We start from the raw sequence: 24,368 nt of genomic DNA on the forward strand, positions 1-24,368 counted from the left end.
GCGAGGGCAGGAGCGTGCAGCGCCGGCGCCTTCCCCGGGCAAAGCGCCCCGGGCGTCGTGGAGGCGCGCGGCGGCTCCGGCCTCCTGCATTCCTCCTTTTCCCTGGCTGTGCGCTGCCCCGAGCCGGGTGCTGCTTCCCGTCGGGGACGGCGGAGCCGCAGCCGATGGGACGCGGGAGCGCCGTGTTCGGCAGCCCTTCCCTGCCCGCGGGGTGTCCGAGGGACACCTCGGGAGCCTGGCAGCGAGGCCCTGGCTAGTCCGCGGGACGGTCTGATGGTCGGCCCCGTCCTTTACTTTTTAGTTTTAAACGGCTGCTCAAAGGTCCGTCCGYCTGCGGAGCAAACGGGCGGCTGCTGCTCTTCGCCGCAGACCTGCCAACACCAGTCACGCTCCAGGGCGCTCCTGCAAAGCGGAGCAATAGCTCGTCTGACTGCTTCGAGGTCCAGTGCCTTCGGAGAGCTCTGGGAGCAAGGAGCAAAGGGAATATCAGTGTTTCACTAAGACAGAATCTCTCAGAAGTTTGGACGTTGTCTTCTTTCCTGTATAGCTGTATTTGACGTGTATCGAACCCCCTCGGTAATCAGAAATGCATCTGACTCAAGCCTTTGGCTTACRAAAGCAGGTTTTGCTCAAAAGTTTCTAGCGGAGGGCTTTCCGTAAAAGGCGAGCGCTRTAGCGAATTCTGGATCTTGGTTTCTTCCGATCTTGGAGGCCGGGAAATGCTTGTGTGTCAGCCTTCCCCCGGCAGCGCTGCCCTTGCCGGTTAGCAGGGGACGCTTTCGTAACTCGCGGATCTGGTTACTGCGTGCCCGTGCCTTCCCCGGGCAGCTTCGAGGCTGCTGGGCAGCGTCCCGGCCGCGGCAGGGATCCGCTCCCGCCCGCGGCGGTGGGAGGGGGTCAGTTGGGTAGCTCTTATTCTGGTCCACGATGGAGAAGGCTGTAGCTGTCTTTCTGAGGGTTATTTGTGCCTTTTTAAACGGTCTGGTGCATCTTGCCTAGGGATGCTTGAAGCCTCCTGGGCCGCTGTCCTCCGCGGGGCTGGCCCGGGGCGGCTCCCCGGGAGGTTTGSGTCTCCTGTCGGCTTGGGAAGCGCAGCCCGCTCGCCGTGCCAGGGCCTGCGCCAGCTTTTCCTGCTGTTCTCCGGTGCAGATAGGTGGCCGCTTTGCAGCGGTGGAGCCGCCGCCTCCTTCTGCRGGGCTTCAAGGATCCTCTCCCCTTTCGGCTGCGTTCCTTCTCCTGCCTCCGTCCTGCTGATGGTTAAAATGCCTGTGGCTTTGCACTGCTCTCGTGAGCGCAAATCTCGCCTCGGGGGTCTTCTCCGCTGCAGCAGATGCCCCCGGGCAGCTTTGYGTGTCAGCCCCAGCGTGTCCCGGGGCGTGCTGCTCCTGGCGCCTGCGGATCGGTTTATTCCTGCATAAAATGCCGTGGTTTCAGCCTGCGTGTGCCGGCCTGGGAACGCCGCTGGATGTGGGAACGCGCCACGGGGGGATAATAACCCAGCAGGCGTTTCCCATGCTCGTATCCGTGCGGGTGCTCGCAGCAGGCAGGGCAGGCTGGAGGCTGCAGCGGAATGAGGGTTTTTTTTTTTCCTTAGCACGAACAGAAGGCGGTTGAGGTTCCCTTGGATTTCTCATTTCCATGCTGGCTTCCCAGCTGCAGTATTTACCAGTTTGCTCTCGAAGGAACCATTGCTTGGAGGGGGAAGGCGAGATAGCTGGAAAAAGCSAGACTGTGTCCTGGAGGGGAGTTTCCAGTAAATCATCCATCTTTTGTTATCTCCCCTGCTCCTCCCCGCACGGGAAGGGTTAACTCTTGTCACGCTTTGAAGGCTGATTGTTTTGATTGCARAATCGCCTGCTTCTGGAGCTGCTCTAGGCCCAGGAGGTGCTCGGGTGGGGGCACATGTCCCCAGGGCAGCGGTGGATTAACCCCTCCTGAGCTCTAGGAGGTGTTTTTSCCATCCCAGCCTCCTTGTTGGAAGCCAAGAAATATAAACGTTGCTGCAGCTGCAGACYGCCCTGGATACCGGAGCTAAATTAGGGCCACGGGCAGCGTTACCAAACACGCCCGGATAGCTGGGGCTGCGCTCACGTGGCCGGAGCGAGCAGCGGGCTGCAGAGAGGCAGCTCTGCGCTGCGCTGCGCTGCTGAAACGGCATTGGTGCGGCTCGGGGGCCGCGGGCGGTTCGGGAGGTTCGGGCGCTCGCGGGGCGATGGCTGCGAGCTGCTCGTGTCCCCGCCTGGCTTCCCCGGCCGTTGCGAGGCCGGCGACGCGTTTTCAGCGCGTCCCGCCAGGTGCCGAGGCTGAAGGGTGCTGGCGCCGGGGCGGCAAGGTGGCCTGGCCGGTGCATCTGCGCAGCGCGTGTTCGGTGTTTCCCCTGGACGGCAGAAGCAGCAGCCTGGCTCTTTTGGAGAGCGTCCTTCCCGAACGCGCCCCACGCGTGACTGTTACTGCACCTGCAGGCGCCTTGCAACGAGTCCAAAGGATGTTTCTGGCCCTGCGTGTCACAAATTCTCCTGCGTGTTACCTTTTAAATCCTCCAAACGCTCCAGGACCGAGCACGGAGGGTTTCGTGGCCGTGGGCCGCGATGGGGCAGAGCTGGCGCGCGGCGGGACCCGGCGGCTCTGCCGGCCGCTGCCTTGCCCGGGCTGAACCGCGCTCCGGCCCGAGCCCGGCGCGGCCGTGGGAAGGCGGCCGCAGAGCCCSGCTGTTTGCTGGGCTGAATTGCAGATGGGGTGTTTTGAAAGCTCCCAGGCAGCTGTTTACTCGCCTGTGGGCGCCTGAATACAAAAGCAAATGTCACTGCCGTACTTGTGCAGGTAATGGAGGCTGCTTCCCCCGTAGTTCATTAGGAATACAATTAAGCTGCTTTAAGAGAGCCCTGAATAGCCTCTAAAGAAAAAAAAAWGGTATATATTTTTGTTCTCCTGTTTGTCCTGTTTAGAATTCTGTTAACTGCCTATTTCCTGCTGTCCAATTTTCCCAGCTGGTAATTACAATTTTTTTTCCCCTTTTAAACTTCCTGATGCTCCACCCCTGGCCTTTTTGGAACAAAGCTGTAAATAATAAAGCTTTTCTGCAGGCCCCTTCCCCTGCGGCCGGGCCGGGCGGGCGCCCCGCTGGCGCTGGGCGGCCCGGCTGCCTCCGCGGGAGCCCGGCTCGAGCTCCGGGGCGCTTTCCCGGCGGCTGCCCTGCCTCTCCCGCGGGGTGCTTGCGCACCAGGGAAGTGCAGGAGCGGGATTTTAAGAGTTCGATGTACTTACCTGAAAAATAACTTTATTTTCCCTTTAAGTTAGTTTTTTTTACTCTTAATTTTTTCCTTGTTATTTTTTTATTTCGCTCTCCCTGATGCGTCTCTGCTGCCTGTGCAGCGCGTGCCCGGCCCTCTGCTCGCTCCCAGCCCGGCAGCAGCCCTCGCGGCCGCTTCCTCCCCCTCCGACTCCTCTCGCTGCTCGGCTTTTTATAGCACAGAGCTTCCTGTTTGCCGCCCGGCGGCGGGCGCGCGGGGGCCGCCGCGGCGGTGCTCGTGCCGGGCGCTGCGCCGCGGGAAAGCGCGCGGGGCGGTGCGGGCGGTTCGGGCTCCTCGCCCGGCCCGGCCCGGCCCCCCGGTTCCGCGCGGCTGGAGGGCACCTGCGTCGCGCTGCCCCTCGCGCAGAATTTCACGCGGAGTCTCGCGAACCGGTCGGTGCCAGAAGCTCTCCTGCTGGGAACGGTTCCGCTCCGAGGCCAGAAGCGGAAGGTGCGGGAGGAGTCCTTGCCGCTGCCGTGCTTCTCTTGGGAACGGCGTGGGACCGGCTCCGCCGCCGAGCCGGCTCTTCGGACGACGAGGTGTTCGGGGTGGGCTGGGGCGGTTTTGGTCCCTAAGATGCGCTGTTCATGCATTAAAACGTTCTGAATTACGCAGCCGTGATTTAGACGCGGCTGCTGGCGCGGCGCGGGTGCTTCGCGCAGACGCCTGCGGCGACGTGGCGGCTGGGGAGGCGGCAGAAGGCGCGATGGAGAAACGAGTGGGTGGGCGAAGGCGTCGCGGGCGGGTGGCCGGGCGGCGGGTCCTGCTGCGCCCCGTCCGCCTGGCCGAGGGCGAGTTCGCCCTGGGCTGCCGGGGCGTGCGCGGGGGCCGAGAGCGGCGTTTTCTCCTCCCTCTCGTTACCGTGGCCGGGACCGACGTCTCCCTCCGGTGCGCGTCCTGGCCGCTGTTCCTCTCCCGCGGATCCCCTCCGGCACGGGATGCGTTTCCACGTGCTGCTCCGCGCGCACCGGTCCCTCTCCGGAGGAAGCGGCCGAGATAACTCCTTTATTAAGGTTATTTCTGSGGCCAGCCTGGCCGCCGCTCGCAGCCCGAGCGACGCAGCGAGCTGTCTGCGCCCGGCCCCGAGCGCTGCCCGTGGCAGGAAGGAAGATGAAACACGCTCAAGCTAGACGTGTTTGTTGCTCGGTATTTAGGAGTACAATAATTAAGGCTGTTTGTTTATCCTGACGAACGCGGTAATTAATGGTCTCTGGCCGACTAGCAAATCCTGCACCTGGAGCCGAGCTGCCTTCGGGAAGGTCAGGGGCCTCGTTGAAGAGCTGCTGCTGCCCGGGAGGGAAGCCGGCTGTTTCGGGAGCCCGTGGCGGGGCTGGAGCAGAGTCCTCCCAGGCTCGCGCAGCGGAGGGCTGGAATGTTTTCAACGCGAGACGAAGGCTGATGACGGGGCGAAGCGGGGAGCAGGGGTGCTCGCACGGCGAGCGGTGGTCCCGGCGCGGCGGGGGGCCGCGGAGCGGAGCGAGGGGTTCTCCAGCGGCACGTGCAGGTGTGACGTTGTAGGTGGAAAGCACGAGGAAGCTTGTTTCTTATCTTACGGTGCCGCAAAGAAGCAGCRAGGCGCAGGGCGTGCAGCAGCCCTGGGTTCGCGGGGGAGCTGGGACCCTGTAACCGCCTCCTGCTACGGGAGTCCTGCTCTGCCCGGGGAGCTGTAGAGCTGCCACCTCCCCACGTCCACCAAAGCGAGGGGTAAAAGCGCTGCCCTTGGATGTCTGTSTGTACCGGGAAGGCCGTCCTTGGACTGCGCTCTGCCTACCTGCTAGGTTTGGCTAAGGGCATGCGTTTCCCAAGGTGCACTCAGGCGAGGATTAACACCTCTGCGTGGTGCCCTCCGAGGTGCTATAGGGCCTGGTGCGGACCAGGGTGGCCAACTTCATGCTCTTCCCACTAGATGGAGATGGAGGCCTTGCAGAGAGTGCTGCTGCGTTCGCCCCGCTGCAGCACAGGCGTAAAGCATCCGTGCTGGCTCTTGCCCTTGCGCTTTCTCCTGTCTGTTCCTTGCTCCTGTCTTGGGTCTCTTGGATGGTTTGCTAGCTGGGCATTGTGGCGTCTTGGCCAGACATCTCCTGCGTGGTCATTCGGGGGATGCAGGATCAAGACTGATGCGCTTTTGCTTCTCTTACAGATGCTGCAGGATTGCCCTAAAGCCCGCAGAGAAGTGGAACTCCACTGGAGGGCATCTCAGTGCGCGCACATCGTCAGGATCATGGATGTCTATGAGAACCTTTACCAGGGAAGGAAGTGTCTGCTCATTGTCATGGAGTGGTAAGTGGGCCACCAAAGGGGATGATGCTCCAAGTGCCTTCTCCTCTCTTGACTATGGCTCAGCAAGATCAATGCTTTGAGAATAGTTGAAAAAGCACAAGGAAGTTCAGAGCATTTGGGACTGTTGGACGATGTTCTTCTGCCTCCCTCCTAGCCATGACTTGCTGGGTCATAATGCCGAGGTGATGGCCCAGCTGCTGAGGCTTCCTGCARTGCTGATACCTGAAAGATGGACTGTGGCCCTCCTGGAAAAGCAGCTCAGCTTGGGAGATCTGCCTGTGGCCTCCCTGCCCCCAAAAAACAAAGGGGAGCAGGGCAATCCGAGATCTGGAGTAGAGTTGGTATGGAAATACAGCACAAGATGCCTACAGCCCTCACCATGTGGGATGCCTGGATGATACAAAAAAAAGTGGAGGTGCAAATTCCTCCACCTTTGTGTTACGGATGGTTTTAGTGACACCAGAAAGGCACTCAACATGGGGGAGAGGTCTGCAAGGTGTAGGGAAATAAGACCTGAAAGAGACGTCGCTTCAAAGCTGCCCAAGGGATGGACAGTGCTGTGTGGTCTGAACAGGAGCTAAACTGCCTCTGAGTCATTCTGAAAACTTGCTCTGATACTCGTAGCCTTCAGGCCTGTGGGTTTAAAGCAGATAGATCACAATCAAACTCGCTTTGGCCATTGAAATTAATGGGTAGTCACTGGGTTGCTGGCACCGCAGCAGCATCTGGTGTGGTCTGGCTGGGCAGCAAGAAATGTCGGATTTATTGATGTGTATTAGGCAGAAGTGCAGCAGCAGCTGAGCGAGTCTGATTCTGGTAGATGTTTGATATAATATGGGGAGTAGGAGGAATGAAGGGGAAAGTATTGAAACCACATCCCAACCGCAGCTGTGATTTAATATAGCTTCCTTGCCAAAACCTCTCCTCTGGCAAGCCAGTAGGTTGCCTGGGGCGGGCAGAGGGTGTGAGGAGCTGCCACGAGTAGAGAAAAAGGGCAGTCTGCAGAACCACCATGCAAAGGGCTTCTGACTTCTCTTGCGTGGGAAGAGGCTTTTGAGAATCATACTGAGATGCCGGGCACCAGATCGGAAAGGTTTGTGCAGCYTGTCTGCTTGCAAGGGAGGAGAGCAGTAGCTGAATAATAAGAAAACAATCTCCTGAGCATYGAAAGCTCCATGCAAAGCATCTTTTCAACAGCCACCCAATGTCCGAGGGCCGCTCTGGGGGTGATCGACTGGAACAACTTTGAAACACTTTGAGTGTATGGTGTCCTCTAAGAGTCTGGTAGAAGCCAAGAGGCTGTGCTGTGCTGCAGGTCCCYCCTGCAGCTGAGSCTTGGCTAGTGTCTCCCTTCAAAGCAACACTGTTTGATTTTAACGTGAGGACGGTCTTTCTCCTTGTGCACTCAGGGCAGTATCAGTCCATGTTGGTGTTCACTATCTGTATTGCAGATGTCTAGCTAACGTAAAGGGCACTTACAAGAGATGCTTTCCGGGAAAGTCAGAAACCATTTCTGGTTGAATTAGATAAGACAGAGCGAGGTTATCTCTGTTTTCACCAGTGGAGATCACGGAGCTGACTTTCTCTTTAAGGTACTTTGGGAGTTTCTGACAGGGGAGGGAACCAGGCAAGTTTCTCCTGGTCCTTCTCCAGCACCTTGCCTGTGAGCTTGTTCTGCTCTCAGAGGTGTCGGTCTCTCCTCGTCCCACTTTTGAGCTAGTGTGAACTGTCCTGTGCAGACCATGTTGGAGCAGTCACATGCTGTTGTGCTGAGCCCTACTTACTATGACACTTGGGAGGTCTCCTCGCARCACAGTTTCTGTTGGGTGAATGGCATGTGTCATTGCACTCTGACCACCACTGGTGGTGCAGCTGCTGCGTCCCCAGCACAAGTGATCTGAGCTCAGCACTTTTGTGCGCTGTGGGTTTAATTTGACTGGTGAGGTTGTTTGGCTTGCGAGCTAAAGTAGGCCAAATGTGATGGGAACTCTCCACACTTCCAGAGCAGCCTGTTATCTTTAGTGTAAACGCATTTCTGCCTCACTGCTGTGAGTTGACAGGAAGGCCATGTCCTTTCACACCTTGCGTCCCCACTGAGGTTTGAGAATCCTCTGCGTTGCTCTTTGGGAGAAAGAGTCTGAAATACCCTGTGCCCAGAAGCGCCACTCTAAGGGCTTGGATGGATCGCTTGCTTGGTTGTAGGGCTCCTTGCTGAACATCAGGATTTTGATATTARAGTTGATATTGATAGTTGGAGCATCTCCCCAAAGCTGCGGGTGCACTGCCCCGTTGCAGAAAAAGGTCAGTGATGTTCCTGAAGGCAYGTTGGAGCAAGTTTGAGGTGGGGAATCAGCATCTAACCATCTTAATGCCTCTTTTGTGTTTCAGCTTGGATGGTGGGGAGCTCTTTAGTCGAATTCAAGATAGGGGAGACCAGGCCTTCACCGAACGGGGTATGGAATCAACACTGACTTTTGTTTTAATCTTTGGACAGTTTCTTGCCATTCATAGGAATGTCTCTAAKTACACGATACCCTCAGTTGCTCTTCTGAATAGGCTCCAAGGCAGGATTTTGCATTTGGAGAATGAGGGGTTTTGATACGTGTGGCCGGCTGTTACTCACGGCCCAGCTTTTCCCTGTCAGTTAAGAGCAGAGTTAAGGGGTATTTTTTTTTCAGCAAATATGAGTCCCCTGAAATTGTACTGTCTCTTCACTCCTTCCATCCTGCTCCTGGACCGTCAGGAGCTTTAGTGACCTTCAGAAAYGCTCCCTCTTGGTCTAAAAAATGAGATTTTGGGGCTGTGATTTTCATAGAGATAAAACAATTTAATCTCCTCTGCTCCTGTGGCTCAGAAAAGTTTCAGTAAAACCCATCCCCAAGCCCACTTCYCTGTTAGTTTCCCAGCCTGTGGAGATAATTTATCCAGCTCTTTCCAGCCCTGTAGGTTCCAGATCCCTGGTGGTACCTGAGGACCATTAAGCCTTTCCCTGTCCAGGAGCAAGTTCTCCTGTTTGATCATGCTGTTTAGTGTTTAGGGTTGTGCCKGGAGCTTGCTTGGAAAGGGACATTTTGGGTAGGGGAAACTCTCGTGGCCTCGCCGAGTTTGGCCTGCTCCTTGGCTCCTGGTTTGGTGCTCCCTGGGTAACCCAGGGAGTAGTGCTCGTTTTGAGTAAGTGAATTATAACGCTTTYGATGTTCCTGTTGCTGCAGAGGCTTCAGAGATAATGAAGAGCATAGGGGAAGCCATCCAGTATTTGCACTCCATCAACATTGCGCACCGGGACGTGAAGGTACCGTGCTGCGTGCGTGCCCGGTGGCGCCGGGGCCCGGTCCCTGCCTTAACAAGCGTTGCCAAGTCCGATGCTTTCTGCTGCTCCTGGCTCTTATATTTGCTTTTTGTTCCTTGTGTTTTCACAGCCGGAAAACCTCTTGTACACCTCAAAAAGGCCTAATGCTGTGTTAAAACTCACCGACTTTGGCTTTGCTAAAGAAACTACCACACACAACTCCTTGGCCACTCCATGCTACACGCCTTACTACGTGGGTAAGTTGCTAGGGAGCCAGAGCTTCCCATTTTTCGCAAGCTTTGAAAATCCCCCCTCTGTGTTGGCGTTGTAAGTGAACGAGAGCCAGAGTCAGCGGGTAAAGCTAGAGGAAAGCTCGGATGGTATCACCTGAATTCGTCCGTACTGCAGGTCATCACGTCTGCTGCAAGCTCCAACCCTCCGTGCGTAGAGCGGTGTTTGAGACGGCTCCTTTCGGAGAGGTTTCGGGGTGGGTTTCGAGGGGGACGCTGCGGCCGTGCGTGCAGCGAGGGCTGCTCCGAGCACCGCGGCGGCGTGGCCCGCGGGCGGGGGCTGCACGGAGGGTCCCTCGCGCGTCCAGGCCACGGCCTTGCGTGGCCCCGGGAGGCAGCCCCTCGCTGCCCAGGGGACGTTTGCGCSTTCGGCTCTGGCGTCCCCTCGCCCAGCGTGTCTGACGCTTGGGAACTTTTGTCTTCCCCTAGCCCCGGAGGTGCTGGGCCCAGAGAAATACGACAAGTCGTGTGACATGTGGTCCCTGGGCGTCATCATGTACATTCTGTGAGTACGCTGGGCGCCTCGCCGCCCTGGCCCGCGCTGCCCGGGGGGTGCCGCTTTCGCGCCCGCTCGCGAGGCTGCGGCCGGGCCGGGCCGAGCCGAGCCGAGCCGCGCGGGAGCCCTGGCGCCTGCCGGGACGTGCCCGGAGTGCTGCCTTCCCGGCCGTAGAGCAGAGGGCTGTCTGGGCGGGTAAAYGGATCTCCAGAAGGGATTTCAGGGATGCTTAGGTGTCTGAAAACACAGCTAATGCGGATTTTTAGAAGCTACCCTGGAGTGTAGCTTGCACTGAGACCTGCAGCGGAAGGTGGGAGAGGTGTTCCCAGGGTTGAGCACGCGCCCTGCGCACCGACATCTGACCGGGGTTGGGGGATCCCAGGACCTGCAGACTCCTGCAGGCGCTGGAGCTCGCTGCTGGCGAAGCTCTGCTTGATCCACACTGAGCCTTCTCCTCTTTAGATTTGCCTCCTTGCTCCTAGGCTCTTTAGACACATCTTTTCCCTTGGTATTTGGACTCTTCCAGTGAGTTCCTGAGTCCCTGGCCAGGTCCTTCCCKTGTCTGCTCTCATGGTGGCTCCCGCGTGCAGGGCTCTCCTGAGCTCCTGAGATAAATAACCAGCTTTGGCTCTCTGGGGATGCTGCTGGGAAGCCACATGCTCTTCTGTGTTTCCGATAGACCAGACCAGTGTGAAGGCTGTTTTCTCTCCAGGCCACGTGTTGACTCTCACCTTGCTTTCCTTTGCCCAGGCTGTGTGGGTATCCCCCCTTCTATTCCAACCATGGTCTAGCCATTTCTCCGGGCATGAAGAAGCGCATCCGAATGGGCCAGTATGAATTTCCCAACCCCGAGTGGTCTGAAGTATCAGAAGAAGGTAAGCGCCGTAGCATGGGCTTGTCTCTGCCCTGCTAGAGCTAAGCTGATCTCCGCTGGCGTGGGGGAACCTCAGGAGCGTTGTCACCACTGACATCCTAGGGCCTCTTGGTGCCAATAGGAGCGGAGTGGCTTTCCACACCTATCAGGGTAAAAATGTCACCTAGTCTTCGTTATGATGAGCCTCTAGGGGGCTGGAGGAGCTCGTGTCCGTGGGACCCTGTTCTGTTGGGGTCAGCAGTGGTATTGGAAGGCGAACATGGAGTTGTCCTCATTGGTGACCTCTCACTGAAATAGTATCTTTGCCTCTTTGGTCAAGAGGCTTTTACTGAGGGGTTTGGCTGGGTTGACGTCTGCAGTGCAGAGGAGCTGGGAGGTGCTGGCAGACGCGTGGGAGGTGCTGGCTGGCAGCGTGCCCCCGTGCCGCGGCAGAAAGCTCGTCTTGGCCCTGCTCATGCCCGTCCCCGCACCACCTCTTTCAGTTAAGCAGCTGATCCGCAACCTGCTGAAGACTGACCCGACCCAGCGCATGACGATCACGGAGTTCATGAACCACCCCTGGATCATGGTGAGCGTGCGGCCACTGGTGCCGCGGGCATCCTGGGCCACGGCCGGGGGCGGGCGGCACCGGCAGCTCTCGGCCACGGCTCATCTGTCGTCTCTCTCCGCAGCAATCGATGCAGGTGCCCCAGACCCCGCTGCACACCAGCCGCGTGTTGAAGGAAGAGAAGGATTTGTGGGAGGATGTGAAGGTAAAACCTCTCTGAATCCTGTTTGCCCCRAGCTGCTCGGTGCTGCTGTCCTGCCGGTGCCCTGTGGCTCCCCTCGTCCCCAGTGCCATTTTGGGACTGTCCCCGTTCTGCTTTTGCCTCTCCTGGGCACAAAATTGGACTAACGGGTTAGACTTGGACTTATGRGTTAGAAATTAGACTAAGTCATCTTGGAATTGAAATTCAGGTGTGTAACAGGGCGAGGGGAAAGGTGTTTCCACCAGAACTGCTCCCAAAAGGATGCGCTGAACTCTTGCTTTCTGCAGTCCTGAAATTGGGACAAGGCAGGRAAAGCTGGCGGCAGGCCCGTGAGCTCCATGCTGGCCTTTGGACCTGTTTGGGTTGGAAGTCAGAAAGCTGGTGGTGTCCCCTGGCCTGACCCCTCTCCCTGGCTTGGGCAGGGGTCGCAGCAGGGCATTGCTGCCGGCGCTAACCAGGCTCTGCGTTTCCCTCCCCGTCCGCAGGAGGAGATGACGAGTGCGTTGGCCACCATGCGAGTGGACTATGAACAAATCAAGATTAAGAAAATCGAAGATTCCTCGAATCCTTTGCTCATGAAGAGGCGAAAGAAAGCAAACCCTGCTGAGCCAGCAGCACTCCCCCACTGAGGGTGCCCACRCCTGCTGGCCCTTGAGAAAGCAATAACTATATATATATATTTTTTAAGAAAAAGACAAAAAGAGACAGACTGTTATATCAGGCGCATGGAATTGAGACATTTATACCAGACTAGTTATTTTTAGCTACTCACCTGTGTTTCTGACCTTTCTGGAGCAGGCGATGACATATCCCTGTAAGATCCACATGCTTCGACTGGGGGGTTTTTGTCCTGTAGGTAAACAACGCCGATAATTGGATTTTTTTTCCCCCCCCCTTTGTGAGACAGTTTTGTTTTTTTTTTCCTTCCTTCCAAAGACCTGGAAATTCCTGTGGTGACCTTTTTAGAGTATATGACATAWAAATATTTTTTAAAAACTACTGTAGAGCTGAAACCTGGACAGCGTGGTCCCTTCGTGGCGCGCTGGGTGGAGACACAGGCTCCTGGCTTTGTACCTAGTGCCGACGTGGGATGCGGTGGCCCGTCGGGCGGCCCCGGGGGCTGGGGCCGGGCTGTTCTCGGGCTCGGGCCCCTCTCCTCCCCAGGGCTGGGCTGGGAGGTCCCTGCCGATGGTGCGGATGTTCTTTGCTGGCCTGGAAAACTGCTACTGTTAAAGCATCGTAGCAGAAGAGCTCCCCGGCCTGGAAGCCTTGGCTCTACCCAGGCGCATGCGGGCTCTGCTCGAGCCCCTCGTGTGCGTGCGTCCGTGTTGCTGTCTGTCTGCGCGGGGCGAGCGCGGCGTCTGCGCGGCGGTGCGGGCGCGCGCCCCGTCTCCTCGCCGTGCCGTCTGCTGCAGTCTGTCCGTGTGCCTGCAATTCAGTTCGAGTCTCAGGGCGTTTGGGGAGGAGGGAAGGGCTCGGCGCTGCCCCCGACGCGCGATCCACCCCCCCCCGCTCCTGGGATCAGCCCGGCCGCCGCGGGGGCTTCGGAGAAACCTGCTGCCCCGGGATGCTGCCGGGAGCCCCTGCGGCGGGATGGGATTCCCTGCCCCAAACTCGTCTCTTCTCGTCCGCAGGGGCGTGGGAAAGGCGCTTCCCTGCTGCCTCCCCTGTCCCCTTCCCGCTTGCAGAAAGCTCCCGGGGTGCTGCAGGGTCTCCCCAGCTCTCAACTGTTGTTTGCTCCCGGTGGCCACAAGTTCCCCAGGACGATCTTCCCCCGGGGAAAGCGGGCGCCGTGGGGGCGCGGGGCCGGAAACACCCCGGAGCAGCGGGGCCGCAGCTTTGGCTGGGGCGGCAGCGCCAGGGCCGGGGCTCGCGGCGAACGCGCGGTGCCGGCGGCCAGCAGCCCCTGCCCTCCTCGCCCCGGGCGGCGGTGGGCAACGGTTCTTGGCTTCTGGCTGCAGAACGGCTACTYGCGAGTCTTTAGTCCATGAGTTATTATTATTATTATTTGTCATACTGTTTCACTGTGTTTAATGTGTTCGAATGGGGAAAAATTTTTTTAAAGAAATGTTTAGTTTTTAGGTGATCTTTAGACACTGTATGGAATTTTAATTTGTTTTAAAAACAGGTTTTTATCTTTTATTTTTTCCTTTTTTTTTGTCTGTTGGCTTATACTAATCTTCATGGTCTGCTCTTCAGTCCTTTGGATTAAAGACACTTAACGCGTCACGCAGTCTTGCTCCTCCTTGTCGCCTGATTGAAAAGGAAGCGCCTCGGTGCTCCCTCAGCAGGTCGCGCTCGTGATTGCTCTAAATCGCTCTCCTTTTGCCCCAAAGCGGCCGAGAGCCGCCAGTTGATTCTCGGGGCACGCAGCGTTTCTCCGTCCTGCAGAGCCCCTTTGGTTTGGGGGCTGTGACTCGCGATCCCGCGGCAGGGTCCGGGCGGGACCGTTGCGAGCGGGCTTCCTCCGCGCCGGCGCCGGTGCCGGTGCCGCGAGCGCTGCGCCCCGGCGCCCGCAGGGCTCCCCCGTCCCGCGCTTCTGCCCCGGGCTTGCCGCGGTCACCGCCTCCGGGTGCTGCTGTCAYGGGTGCAGCTGGGGCTGGGGGAAAGTGGCGGAATCCACGAATGCCCCCTTCCTCCTCCTCCTCCTCCTTCTCCTCCTCCTCCTCCTCCTCGCGGGGCTGGGCCAGCGGAGGTGCTTCGGGAAGGGCTGTGCTGGGGGTGTAGGCGCGCCGGGGCTGCCAGGGTTTTGGTGGCGTACGAGGTGACCTGTGCTGGTCGGCACGCGGGCTCCGGGCCGCCGCTCCCCTGCTCGCTCGTGCGAGGCCGAAGGCAGCGCTGCGGGGCCGCTCGCGCAGGGGCTTTCCCGCGGGCTCGCCGGCTGCCAGCCTCGACCCCGAGCGCCGAAGCTCTGGGCAAATCCCACCGTCTGCGCGCGGGGGCACGGCGGAGCGCTGCCCCCGGGCTTTGCCAGAGCACGGCGAGCAGCTCGAAGCGCTTCACCTGACGGTCTGTTTCACGGCTTCGTGCCTGGGGACTCGGTGCTTTTCTTTCCGCCCGGCCGACGGAGGCTGCCGCCCGCTGCAGCAGCGCTGGCTGAGCGAGCCCCGCTCTGCGGCTGCCAGCGCTGATGCGATCTCTCCCCGCTAACCTGGCTGAGGGTTTTCAACTCTGCCCGTGGCGCCTCCGAGCAGCGTCAGACCGAAGCGCGTGACGATCTTGCCCTCTGCGTTTGCTGGGTGAGGGCAGTAAACGATGGGGTTGAAGACGCAGGGGCTGGTTGCGTGGAGACGCGGAGGGCGATGCGCAGCCCTGGGGAGCCGGGCTCGTTGCAGCCCTCCTGCGTAGGCGCCGTGGAAAAAGAGCGCTTTGGATGGAGAGTGCTGGCCCCTCTCTGTGGGTGCTATCGCTTTTGCTTTAATGTCTGCTTGGCGTCTCCCTCTACTAAAGCGAGCCTCGCAGCCTCTCTGCTGCTGTTAAAAYGCTTTCCCCCAATTTGCATAAGGCAGATTTGAGACACAGAAACAGGAAATATTTGCCTGCGTGTTGTGGTCAGAAAGGGATAATATCAGACACCCTCAAAAACCCGGTGGTTCGGTGTTTTCTGGAAGCTGGACTGTTCTGCGGGTCCTGAGCGAGGCACCCAGCAGCGCCCGCTGGCTGTAAATCCCTGGGCTCCGGGAGCGCCGGGTTTCTGCGCGCCGCTGCCCCGGCGAGCTCCGCCTCTGCGGTTTGCTGGGGCTGGCTCTGCCTCCCGCTCGGCCGGCTCGCGTCGGGTCCTCTGTTTTCTTTCTCGGTCCTGCCTCTGGCTCGGGTTGGTCCAGCCTGGCACGCTGCCAGGGGAGGGAAGTTGGCCCCGGGGGGGGGTTCACGCTGCGGGCGCGCGGCGGCTCCGTCGATCGCACGTGACGGGCAGCCGGGAGCGTGCRCCGCGCTGCACCGACAGCGCAGTAAAACGGTCAGAAAACATTGCGGTTTGGAGACGCGCTGGCTGAAAAGCTCCCGTCTTTTCAAGGACTTAGCAAAACGGCACGACCGCGCGGCAGCGCTTCGACGCGCAGCGCGGGGGCCGAAGGCGGAGCGGGGCTGTGCCCGGCGCGCGGCGCTGAGCTGCCTTCCAGGGGCGTGCGGCGGTCGCGCTGTGAAGGCTTGGGAGCGCTCGTCCCGGTCCTGGCGGGTACCTGGGCTGCTCTGGGGAGTGCTGCTCTGACGTGCTGCTGTGCAACACGCGGGAAAGAAAGATGTAAAATCCCACGAAGGTGCTGCAAGATGGAAACTAGAGAGCAAAGAGAAAATGAGCTTTGGGGACCTCCTCCAATTGCACTTGCATAAGCCAAATAGGGAGGAGTCATTTTTCTTTAGCGGCCAAGTTCCAAAACAGTGAGCTAATACCTAAAACCCTAACAGTAAATCATGCCCATTTGCACAATGCAGTTTACTCTGCTGAAGCGGAAGTGTGGACTGTACAAATATGCATAGCACAGAGAGGTGTGAAGCACAGGCAAATTTTTCCAAGGGCTCAGCCCTCAGCTGTCGTTAGCTCTACAGGATTTGCGCAGGTTCAACATTTTGGAAACTACTTTTATAAACAAACGTAACCCCTCGCAAGAAACCCCCCTAGGCTGGCTCTAGAGGATGGGGGTGAGYGTCTGAGGTTTGTGTTTCCACAGTGTTTATTACCGAAAGCCTATTCTGGAAATCAGAGTGCTTGCTTGCACAAATCTCAACTCCAGCACAAAGATTTGCGGCTTGAAATGTTCCTTTGTACGTTTGGGGAGGGCAGGTATGGACAGTAGGAAACCAAGTGGAGCATCGCCGGAAACCGAGCTGCCCGGGTGATCCCCGTGCAGCCCCTGGGGGCAGGAGGGGCTGCGTTGCCCTGAATACAAGGGGAGGCTGGAAAAAAAAGTCTTCCGGCTTCATATCGGCATCACCCGTGTTTGCAGACGCTGGCGGAAGGCAGGTTTCCCACCGCCGCTCCACTCCTCTGCTCACCCAGCAGCCGCGCTGCCGTCCTGGGCAGACAGCTCATCAGGAGGGGCCGTGCGCGCTTCCCGGCGCGCTAGACTCTGTTTTTCTGTCACTGCTTTCGTACAGTCTGCCTAGGTGGATGAAAACAGAGGTCTGTTTTCTGTAAAGCTGTTGATACTAAAAGGAATAGCTGGGTCAGTGTGGGCGTTGGGTGAGAACAGCGACTTACTCATACAAGGCGATATTTTGTTCCTTAGAGTTTGAAAGCAAAATCTTTAGATAAATTTGTTCACAAAGTGCTGTAAATAAATATGCTCAAGAAGAGAGAAGAGGGCAACTGTGAGCTGGGGAACTGCACAGTCCCTTTCACTGTCCTGCGTTGGAAGAGGATGGAAAAGGCAGGGCCAAGGTTCGCAGTCGGGGGGAGAGACGAGACAAATCCTGCACGTCACCCTTAGGGCTCTSCTGCGCTTTGGACTGCACTTAGGTTCTCATGTAGGGTATATCTGAGCTTTCTGGTACAGATGTTGTTATCTTTCAGTTACGTATTGCCACTGTTGTTGTTTGGTACTGGTGTTTCCATTTTCCGCGCTTTGTTCCGGAGCGCCGGGGCTTTGCAGCACCTGCGCTGCGGGGGCCGGCTCGGCTCCAAGGCTCTCGCCCGGCGCTGCACTACGAGCAGCAGTCACGGGACGGAGTTGTGCAGAGGGATGCACCCGCGTGGAAAAGAGGCGCGTAAGCTTCTCTGCTTTCCCTCAGTATTTATCGTAGCACATTCTCCTCCCCTAGGGAATCTGCAGTTCAGCGCTGCAGCGGAGTGCTCTCCTGTGGAGGCAGGGCTTTGCAACATCAGCTTCCTGCTCTTTCTGGCATTGCTGGAAGCCGTAGGCACCAGGCACTGGTTAATCAGAGTAACTCTACTGACTCGTATTTTCAGAGAGAGGTTGAAGCATTGAACCAGGCTTTTTCTCCTCCTGCCCTGTGAATTGTTAAAAAGTCCAAATGCTCCAAARCTGCAAGTTTTTGGAAATGGAAGGAAGTTTTCTGCAGCTGAACTTGTGAAATGCTTTGTTTTCTTCTCAGTAGCTCTGGCTGGTAAATAACAACACTGCAAGCTCTATACACCTGTACTGATGTCACGGGTTCATCCTGACCTTTGGTTGGCCTTACAAGAAGACATACATGGCTGATTTCAACTGGAACGTGAAGATGAGACCAAGATAAAGAGCAATGAGATAAGCATGTGAGAATCTCCTGCGAACTCTTCTTTTTGAAAATACTTCAAGCATAACTGGAAACCAGGAGTGGTTGTGCAGATGATGAAAGATAAATGTTTTATCCTACACCCACCAGTCGGAACCCAGTAACAGCAGTCAGTGTGTTGGGGTCCCAGTGACAAGCATAGGTGCTCAAATGCTTGCATGTTAGCAGTGGAGTGGGGCATGTGCGTGCTGCAGGGTGGAGGAGGCAGTGCTCCAACCCTGGTGCAGCTCTCTCTSGATGGACTCTGAGGACCAGCTAGCTCTGTCTGCATTGGCTGCAGCCATTTGCGCCTAGGTGTGCCTCAGGCTCCCTTCATTCGTTAGCAATGGGCTCTCTGGCCATTTCTCTTCTTGCTCCCTCATAGAATAGAGATTCATGGCTGGACCTGCTCCAACGTGTCTCCTTGTACAATCCTCCTCCAAAGACTACTCTGTCATTGTTCTAGGTTTATGTCTTCAGCTTTGGAGAAAAGTGATAGAGAGATCTCACAGCACATCACTGCACTTTGGAGGTTGCACTTAGTAGCTCCAGACACAGAAAATGTCTGGGCCCAAGCAAAATGACAAAAGCAGCCTGCTGTTTCCTTCATGAGGTCTCTCACCATGTAAGACTTGCCTCTGAACTTGTCTTCTGGGAGTGCTCAGGACTGTTGTCCTCTTACRCCTTATGGCTTATGACCCAACCCCTAGATGCTTCTCTCTGCGTTATGCCCTCAGCTGCTGTGGAACCTCTGACTTCWCCCTTGCTTTTGTGATGCTGGTGTTGGACGGGGCTTCTCTGCAGCCACATCTCCTGTGATTGGACCTGCCTTTAGAGATCTCGTGGCATCCCTGTATCCRGTGCATGTCCAGACAGAGCTTGTCCGAAGTGTTGCCCTTTGCCTCCTGGGGAGTCCCAGCTGAGCTGATGTGCTTACTAACATTATTTCCTTTTTGCMTAAACTGAAAGGCCTGATGCCTTGAATGAAATGCTAACCTCCTGCTTGGTGAGCATACATTTGCAGTAGGAAATGAAAGAGCTAAGGTTTCCAGCAGTATCCCTCACAACTGGAGACACTAAAGGGATGCTSTTTGTGCCAATGACTATTTCTGGCCTTGGAGATGAAGCTGTAAACTGCGAGCCTTTTAACATCTGTGGCCACCACATAMTGCACGTACGTATGGGCTGTGACATAGCCACCCAACACTTCATGTAAAGCCAAGGGACTGTACGTGTGACCTGCTGACTCTGAAGGAATATGTAAAAGATTCACCATGACATTTTAAATTTTCAGTAGTTAGTAGGAAAATAAACCCTCTTTCCTCACCCCACCCTCCTATTTTTAGTAGCAAACTTCCTGCTAAGAAAAAATGCAATTCTCGCTATTGAGGGGGTCGGTTTTGATCAAAAGTCTGGCTCTGCTCCAGGTAGATCATGTTTGCAACTACCTGCAAGATGAATCATGAAGATCTCTGTTTCCTTGTCTGTCATGGCTAGAAGTAGTTGCTGCTCTTGCAAGGAGAGAAACAAGGCCCAGATAACTCCTAGCCCTGCATCTCCTCCTCCTTCGAGATGTTCRCATGTGTCAGTGGTTAATTGCACTCATGATATTGTTCAACTCTGGACAACCTCAGAAGGACAAATTGTCCTCCAGATGGTTGTGGATATGCAGGACAGGATATGCAGTTGTGCAATCAATACAGAGAGAAATAAGAACAGAGTAGTACAAAGCAGTTGTGCACTGTTTGCTATTTTGCTAGTGCCCTTAGTTTTCTAATGATGAGGACTATGATTTAGAGCAGATACTGTCTGGAGGACAATCTCTCATGTATGAGCTATCAGTACTTGTAAGACTGCCCTAAATTTAGGGAAGCCAGCAGTACTCATGTGTTGACTGAGTAGGCTTTGACTTGGGTTGCATGATTTTCCTTGCTCTGTTTGTACCACAGATGTACTGTGCCTTTGAGCAAGGCTCAAGTTTTGTTTCCGGCAAACAGAGTTGCTCTGTTTGCTTGCAAGRGGATGGGATGTCCTCACAGCACTGGCTTTAGAGGTAAGGTAAGGCAATGTGAGCCCCAGCAGTCCTTGCCAGAGATTATGAGCCCGGGAGGTGCTCCTGCAGTTCCACGGGCTCCAGTGAGAAGAGGGAGGGCTTACCATTTCTGTGAATCATGGCAACTTTATTCATTCTTCAGCAGCTCTATGTAAGTGTTCGGCCCAGGAGAGTATTTACTCTGGTGCTAGTTCTTTACCTGCTGTTTCTGCCTTGTTTATACCACGAATAGCATGAGTGATATAAGTACCCATCCATTTGAGTACTTCACAGCCTCTGCAGTATTTAATCTGAAGATAACCTCATGAGATAAGGAAAAGCTACAGTCTTTGTAAGGATGTTTAGGTCCTGTTGGAAGCTGCATCACACAAGTCCTGGATTGATATCCCTTATGAAGCCTTTAATGAAGTCTAGCTCCTCGATGSTTTAATTGGAGACTTCCATCACTCAAGCCACCTTTCAAACCTGCTTTGGCTTGTTACGAGGAGTGGAAGGTACGTTGTATGCTTTAGAAATRCAAAACTTTACATGCAAAATCTGATGATGGTAGCACTTTTCCAAGAAGTGGAATTAGGCATATCAGAGGGTTAGGATTTCCAGTTGTGGTACTTGGATTGTGCTGGCATAACTAAGCTGCTTAATGCTTAAAAGGGGGGGGGGAAGCCAAATTATTTAAAGACTTATTAGCATTAGACTTGCTTGAACTTGCAGTTAAAGAGACTCTGCTGAGTGCATGCTGAAGCTGACTGTAAAATGACAGAGATTAACTGTGGTGTTTACTGCCCTGATTAGGCAATGATGGCCAATAATTTAAATGTAGCTGTAAAACTAAGGTGTCCAGGAACAAAGCATTGTTTTAACCGACGTGTTCCCTGCAGAAGTTGCTGTACTACGCCTGTGGGAATACTACTTTGAACATTTGCAGCACCTTTTCCACCAGGAAAGACAAAGGTTTCCTCACTGCTTTGAAAATCAGGGTATCTCACATTGGCACAAGCTGTCCAAAACTGAGCAGGTTATGGACAGCCTATGTAAGAAGTGCCAGTCCCAAGAGCTGGAATCACCATTGCAAAAGATTCAGGAAATGCAATTTCAGCTAAAAGAAGCAGAAATTTGGCGTTACTGCCAGAAAATGAACCTTGTAGTCCAGCACAGAAATATTGAATTGCCTGTAGCAAAGAAAAAAATTCTTGCTTTAGGGTGTGATGCAATGGTGATAGAGACCTCGCCAGGAGGCAGAAAGGAACAGATGATGGAAGGCAGAGATAAAATAACAACTACCTCTCTCAGGTCACTGAATTGACGTTGCTATATGGTCTAGATTTTGCGCCGACATTGTAGGCTGCAATCACTGCAATCGCCATCTCATCATCAGTCAAAGCCTACGGAAGCGTCCTGATTTAAGCTTCTGAAGATCTGGTATCAATGGGAATTATAGCTAGACTAGRTTAGTTCCTTCCTCTATTGTCAGATCATACAACAACAAGGTGTTGTAGCGTTCAGGCTCTCTCCAGGCCTGGCGTTGCCGGTCTGCTGCTTCACACTCAAATAGGCAGCTTGTAAACGATTCAGTGGGTATGTTCGACATCAGGAGCTAAATCCTACAAAAACTCTTACGAGGTGCCAGGAGAAGGCAATTCAGAACTAAGGGAAAAGCAGGCGGCTCCTGTTCCTGGTGACTGCTTCTCCAGCCTGCCACCAGCCTCTGTCGCTGAGGGTAACCGTTCCCTAGTCATTGCGAAACCAGCATCGTGCGGAGGAGACGCACGCAGAACGTGCTCGTGGGCTGCTGGGTGGTGAGCAGAGCGGCTCGAGCCTGAGGCTTCACCGGCAGGGTAGAGCCCAGGCCCGCGGTGCGGGAAAAGAGCTTCGCCGAAAACGGTCGTTTTTCTGAGAACCAGCCAAACTCCCAATGTCTCCGCTGCCCTGCGCAGCCTCGCTTCACGAGCCGCACGTGCACCTGGAGGACTTGCTTCGCTTTGCATGTCCTGCAGCCCCTTGTGTCAGACAGTTTTCACTTCCAGTGAATTACAAACTCCGAACAGTTTCCAAGGCAGCAAGAGGGCTTGTGTGATGGCTCCTTCTGCACCAGGACTGACCCCCTTCCACTAGCTCTGGGCTCCTGGTCGAGACGCCCGCCTGCACTGACTTGTATTTGTAACTCAGGGGCAGAGACTATCTGATCCCGTAAGTACAGAGCAGAGCTATGGGGCTGCTTGTCTCAGTTTTCCCGTTTGTGTTCTGCTCCTACYCTGGGAAAAAGAGCTTTACCTCTGCAGTAGCCATCACTGGAGATGGCTCCAGAAGCTGTAACGCAGAAGTGGTGGTGGTAAGTGGTGAAAAGGGTGAAGTAGAAGGGAAATGACTAGGTGTAGGGCCTTATGAATAATCTATATGTTCGGTTGGTTTAAAGGTTTTGTTTTTGTTTTCTTTTTTAACATATGCCTCATGTCTTACGCTGTTAGGGAATAGTTGAGCTTGAGCTATGAGACAGCGCGAGCTGCCGCTCCCCCGTCTTACGGGTAACGCCGGGGCACAGATGAATAGGTGTCGGGCTTAGATTTCACGCGGTGAAATATCGAAAGCGGGACCTCGCGGCGAGGGCGGCATTGGGGTGCCGGGACGCCTCCTGCTCTCGTGTCCTGGCCCACGGGTGCCGGGGCGGCGTCTCCCTGGGGGTCATGGTGGCAGCGGGTTGGTTGGTGGGTCCTGGAGGCGTTGGACTGATGGGTTCCTGAGGCACCAGGTCCCCAGTGTGCCGGACTGGTTGATCCCTGAGGCACCAGGTCCCTGGGGTGCTGGGTCAATGGATCCCTGGGGCACCTGGTCCCTGTGGTGCTGGACTGGCAGGTCCCCAAGACACCAGGTCCCTGGGGCACCAGACTGGCAGGTCTCCAATGCGCTRGACTGGTTGATCTCCGAGAGGCCGAATCCTGGGATGGCGGGGTGGTGGGTCCCCGATGGAACCGGGTCCCTGGGGCGCCTGGGCACCAGGTGAGGAGGTCCCCAAGGTGGTGGCTCTGGGACACCAAGATGAGCTCTGCCGCCCTGACCATCAGCCAGGCCYGCTGGGTGAGGAGTGTGGTGCCAGCACCGGTGGCAGTGCTCCCCTCTCCAGCGGCCCCCCCGGCACCGGTCAGACCCCTGCGGCTGGAAGGGGACGGCGGCAGCCCGTGGAGCTGGAGCGCGGCCCCGTGGCCACTTCCTCCGTCTCCGCCATGGTAGCGCGGGCGCTGAGCGAYGGCGTTTCGCTCTGTTTGCTTTGTTACACTTGACCTCTTTTATGACAAAGCCCCATATTTCAGAGTCACGTGATGTTAAAATCTAGGACGCAAAGTAACATTAGCTGTTTGGGAGTGGTGGCACAAGCAGTTATAGAAAACTCAATAACAGGTGTTAACCATAACCACAATTAAAGCTGATGAAATTCTGAAAGAACTTACAATTTAAAAATACTTAAAATAGTTTGTTTTGATTTAAATTTCCTTAAGCTCTCTCTCACACACAAAATCTGGACCCTGATCCTCTGCTGGCCAATTTGYGCTACCCTGGCAAGTTAGAAGGTCACCAAGAAGGTGGTCATCTTCCTTGCGGACATCTGCTGTGGCCCAAAAGAGAGAAAGCAAAATGAGAAATCCAATATCCTGGATTGCTCTGCATTTGTCCCTGGAGCCGGTGAGACCTTTCCTGATCCAAGGACTGGAGCAGCATTGCTTGAACTCGCCTCAGCTTAGGATGGAGCAAGAGCAAAATCCCCTGGAGTCCTGGAGCTGTTATTTTAAGAGAATATATGCGAAGAATGCTCAAAGTCTAGGGAAAAAATCAAAATGGAAGARCCAAACGCTCCTGAAGAATATATTAATATTTCAGCCAAAAGAAGGACCCCCCCTTTTTTTTTTCACCTCTTACATGGAAGAGGTGAATGGTGTTTTGTTCCATGTGCCTAGTCCACAAGAAGAGGCCTCTCCGCCTCTTCTTCAGTCATTTGTGGTCCCTTCTGCAGCCATTTCAGCAGATGCTTCCAGCCATGACCCCTTGAGAACTTGCCCAGCTGCCTTTCCCGTATTGGTCAGCTAAGGAGCTGAATGGCTTTCCTGACTCAGGAGGAACAGACTGTTCAGCGCAGGCTTGCTTATGGCTTTCAGGAATGTTTCTGAAGAGAAAAAAGAAAAAGCAGAAGAAACTGTCTTTTGCATCTAGCAGACTTCTCTGATGTGTTGCCTGTCTGGGGATGTTTCTTCTCTGATGAAGTGAAACTTGCACATGTACAGAGGAATAGCCCAATGCTCGGGCACTTTTGAAGTCCTCAGGGGTTTTGTCTGTGTGCTCACACACAAGCTGCAGTGATTAACCAAAGCACCTGYGAAACCACTGGCTTTTTATCTGTTCAAACCCTACATGCATGCTCCCTTTTTGGAGTGGGTGTCATGTTTTCCTGAGAGCCTGAAGTCTTATGCTCTCACTCAAATTTCTCTGAGGAGAAAGGTGGAAGAACGGAGTGACCACCTTTACTGTAGTACCATGCAAGTGCCATGTGAAGAGCAGAGGAGAAGACTGCAGGAAGCCTGTCGCGTTGCGCTGGCCCCTCGCTAACCTGCTGCAGTGCCCTGGCCGTGATTCACCCGCGGCAGCTCAGCCTCAGGTTTCAACATGAAAACTCCTGCCCGCAGTGACTGCATGGTTGCGCAAGTCTGGACTTTGTTAGCTCCAGCGGGTTGTCCCTGACCACTGGGCCTGTGCCACAGAGTCTGCTGTCTGCTTGGTGCCTTGCACTGAGCGGTAGGAAGTGTGCGGCTTTAACCGCAGACTGAACTTACAAGGAGTAAACACTTAT

General features: G+C 55.6%; 1 protein-coding gene across 2 annotated transcripts in view; it reads left to right on the forward strand.

The window, feature by feature from the left end:
- The window catches only part of MAPKAPK2 (MAPK activated protein kinase 2), a 21,527-nt gene extending 8,030 nt beyond the window's left edge, over window positions 1-13,497 (forward strand). The window contains exons 1-10 of one of the 2 annotated variants that reach the window (XM_085300397.1): window positions 4,386-4,436; window positions 5,431-5,570; window positions 7,959-8,023; window positions 8,783-8,862; window positions 8,990-9,116; window positions 9,579-9,654; window positions 10,396-10,520; window positions 11,002-11,087; window positions 11,191-11,271; window positions 11,754-13,497. In XM_085300397.1, the coding sequence (XP_085156523.1) occupies window positions 4,401-4,436; window positions 5,431-5,570; window positions 7,959-8,023; window positions 8,783-8,862; window positions 8,990-9,116; window positions 9,579-9,654; window positions 10,396-10,520; window positions 11,002-11,087; window positions 11,191-11,271; window positions 11,754-11,897 (960 nt within the window). In that variant the 5' untranslated portion in view covers window positions 4,386-4,400 and the 3' untranslated portion in view covers window positions 11,898-13,497. Of the gene's footprint in view, window positions 1-4,385; window positions 4,437-5,430; window positions 5,571-7,958; window positions 8,024-8,782; window positions 8,863-8,989; window positions 9,117-9,578; window positions 9,655-10,395; window positions 10,521-11,001; window positions 11,088-11,190; window positions 11,272-11,753 lie in introns of those variants that run through there. The other variant, XM_085300396.1, reaches the window with a different exon arrangement.
- Window positions 13,498-24,368: the final 10,871 nt, after the last annotated feature.

The sequence above is a fragment of the Rhea americana genome, unplaced genomic scaffold (assembly GCF_003343005.1).
Source record: "Rhea americana isolate MKP2758 unplaced genomic scaffold, rheAme1 scaffold_163, whole genome shotgun sequence".
Classification (NCBI taxonomy): Eukaryota; Metazoa; Chordata; class Aves; order Rheiformes; family Rheidae; genus Rhea; species Rhea americana.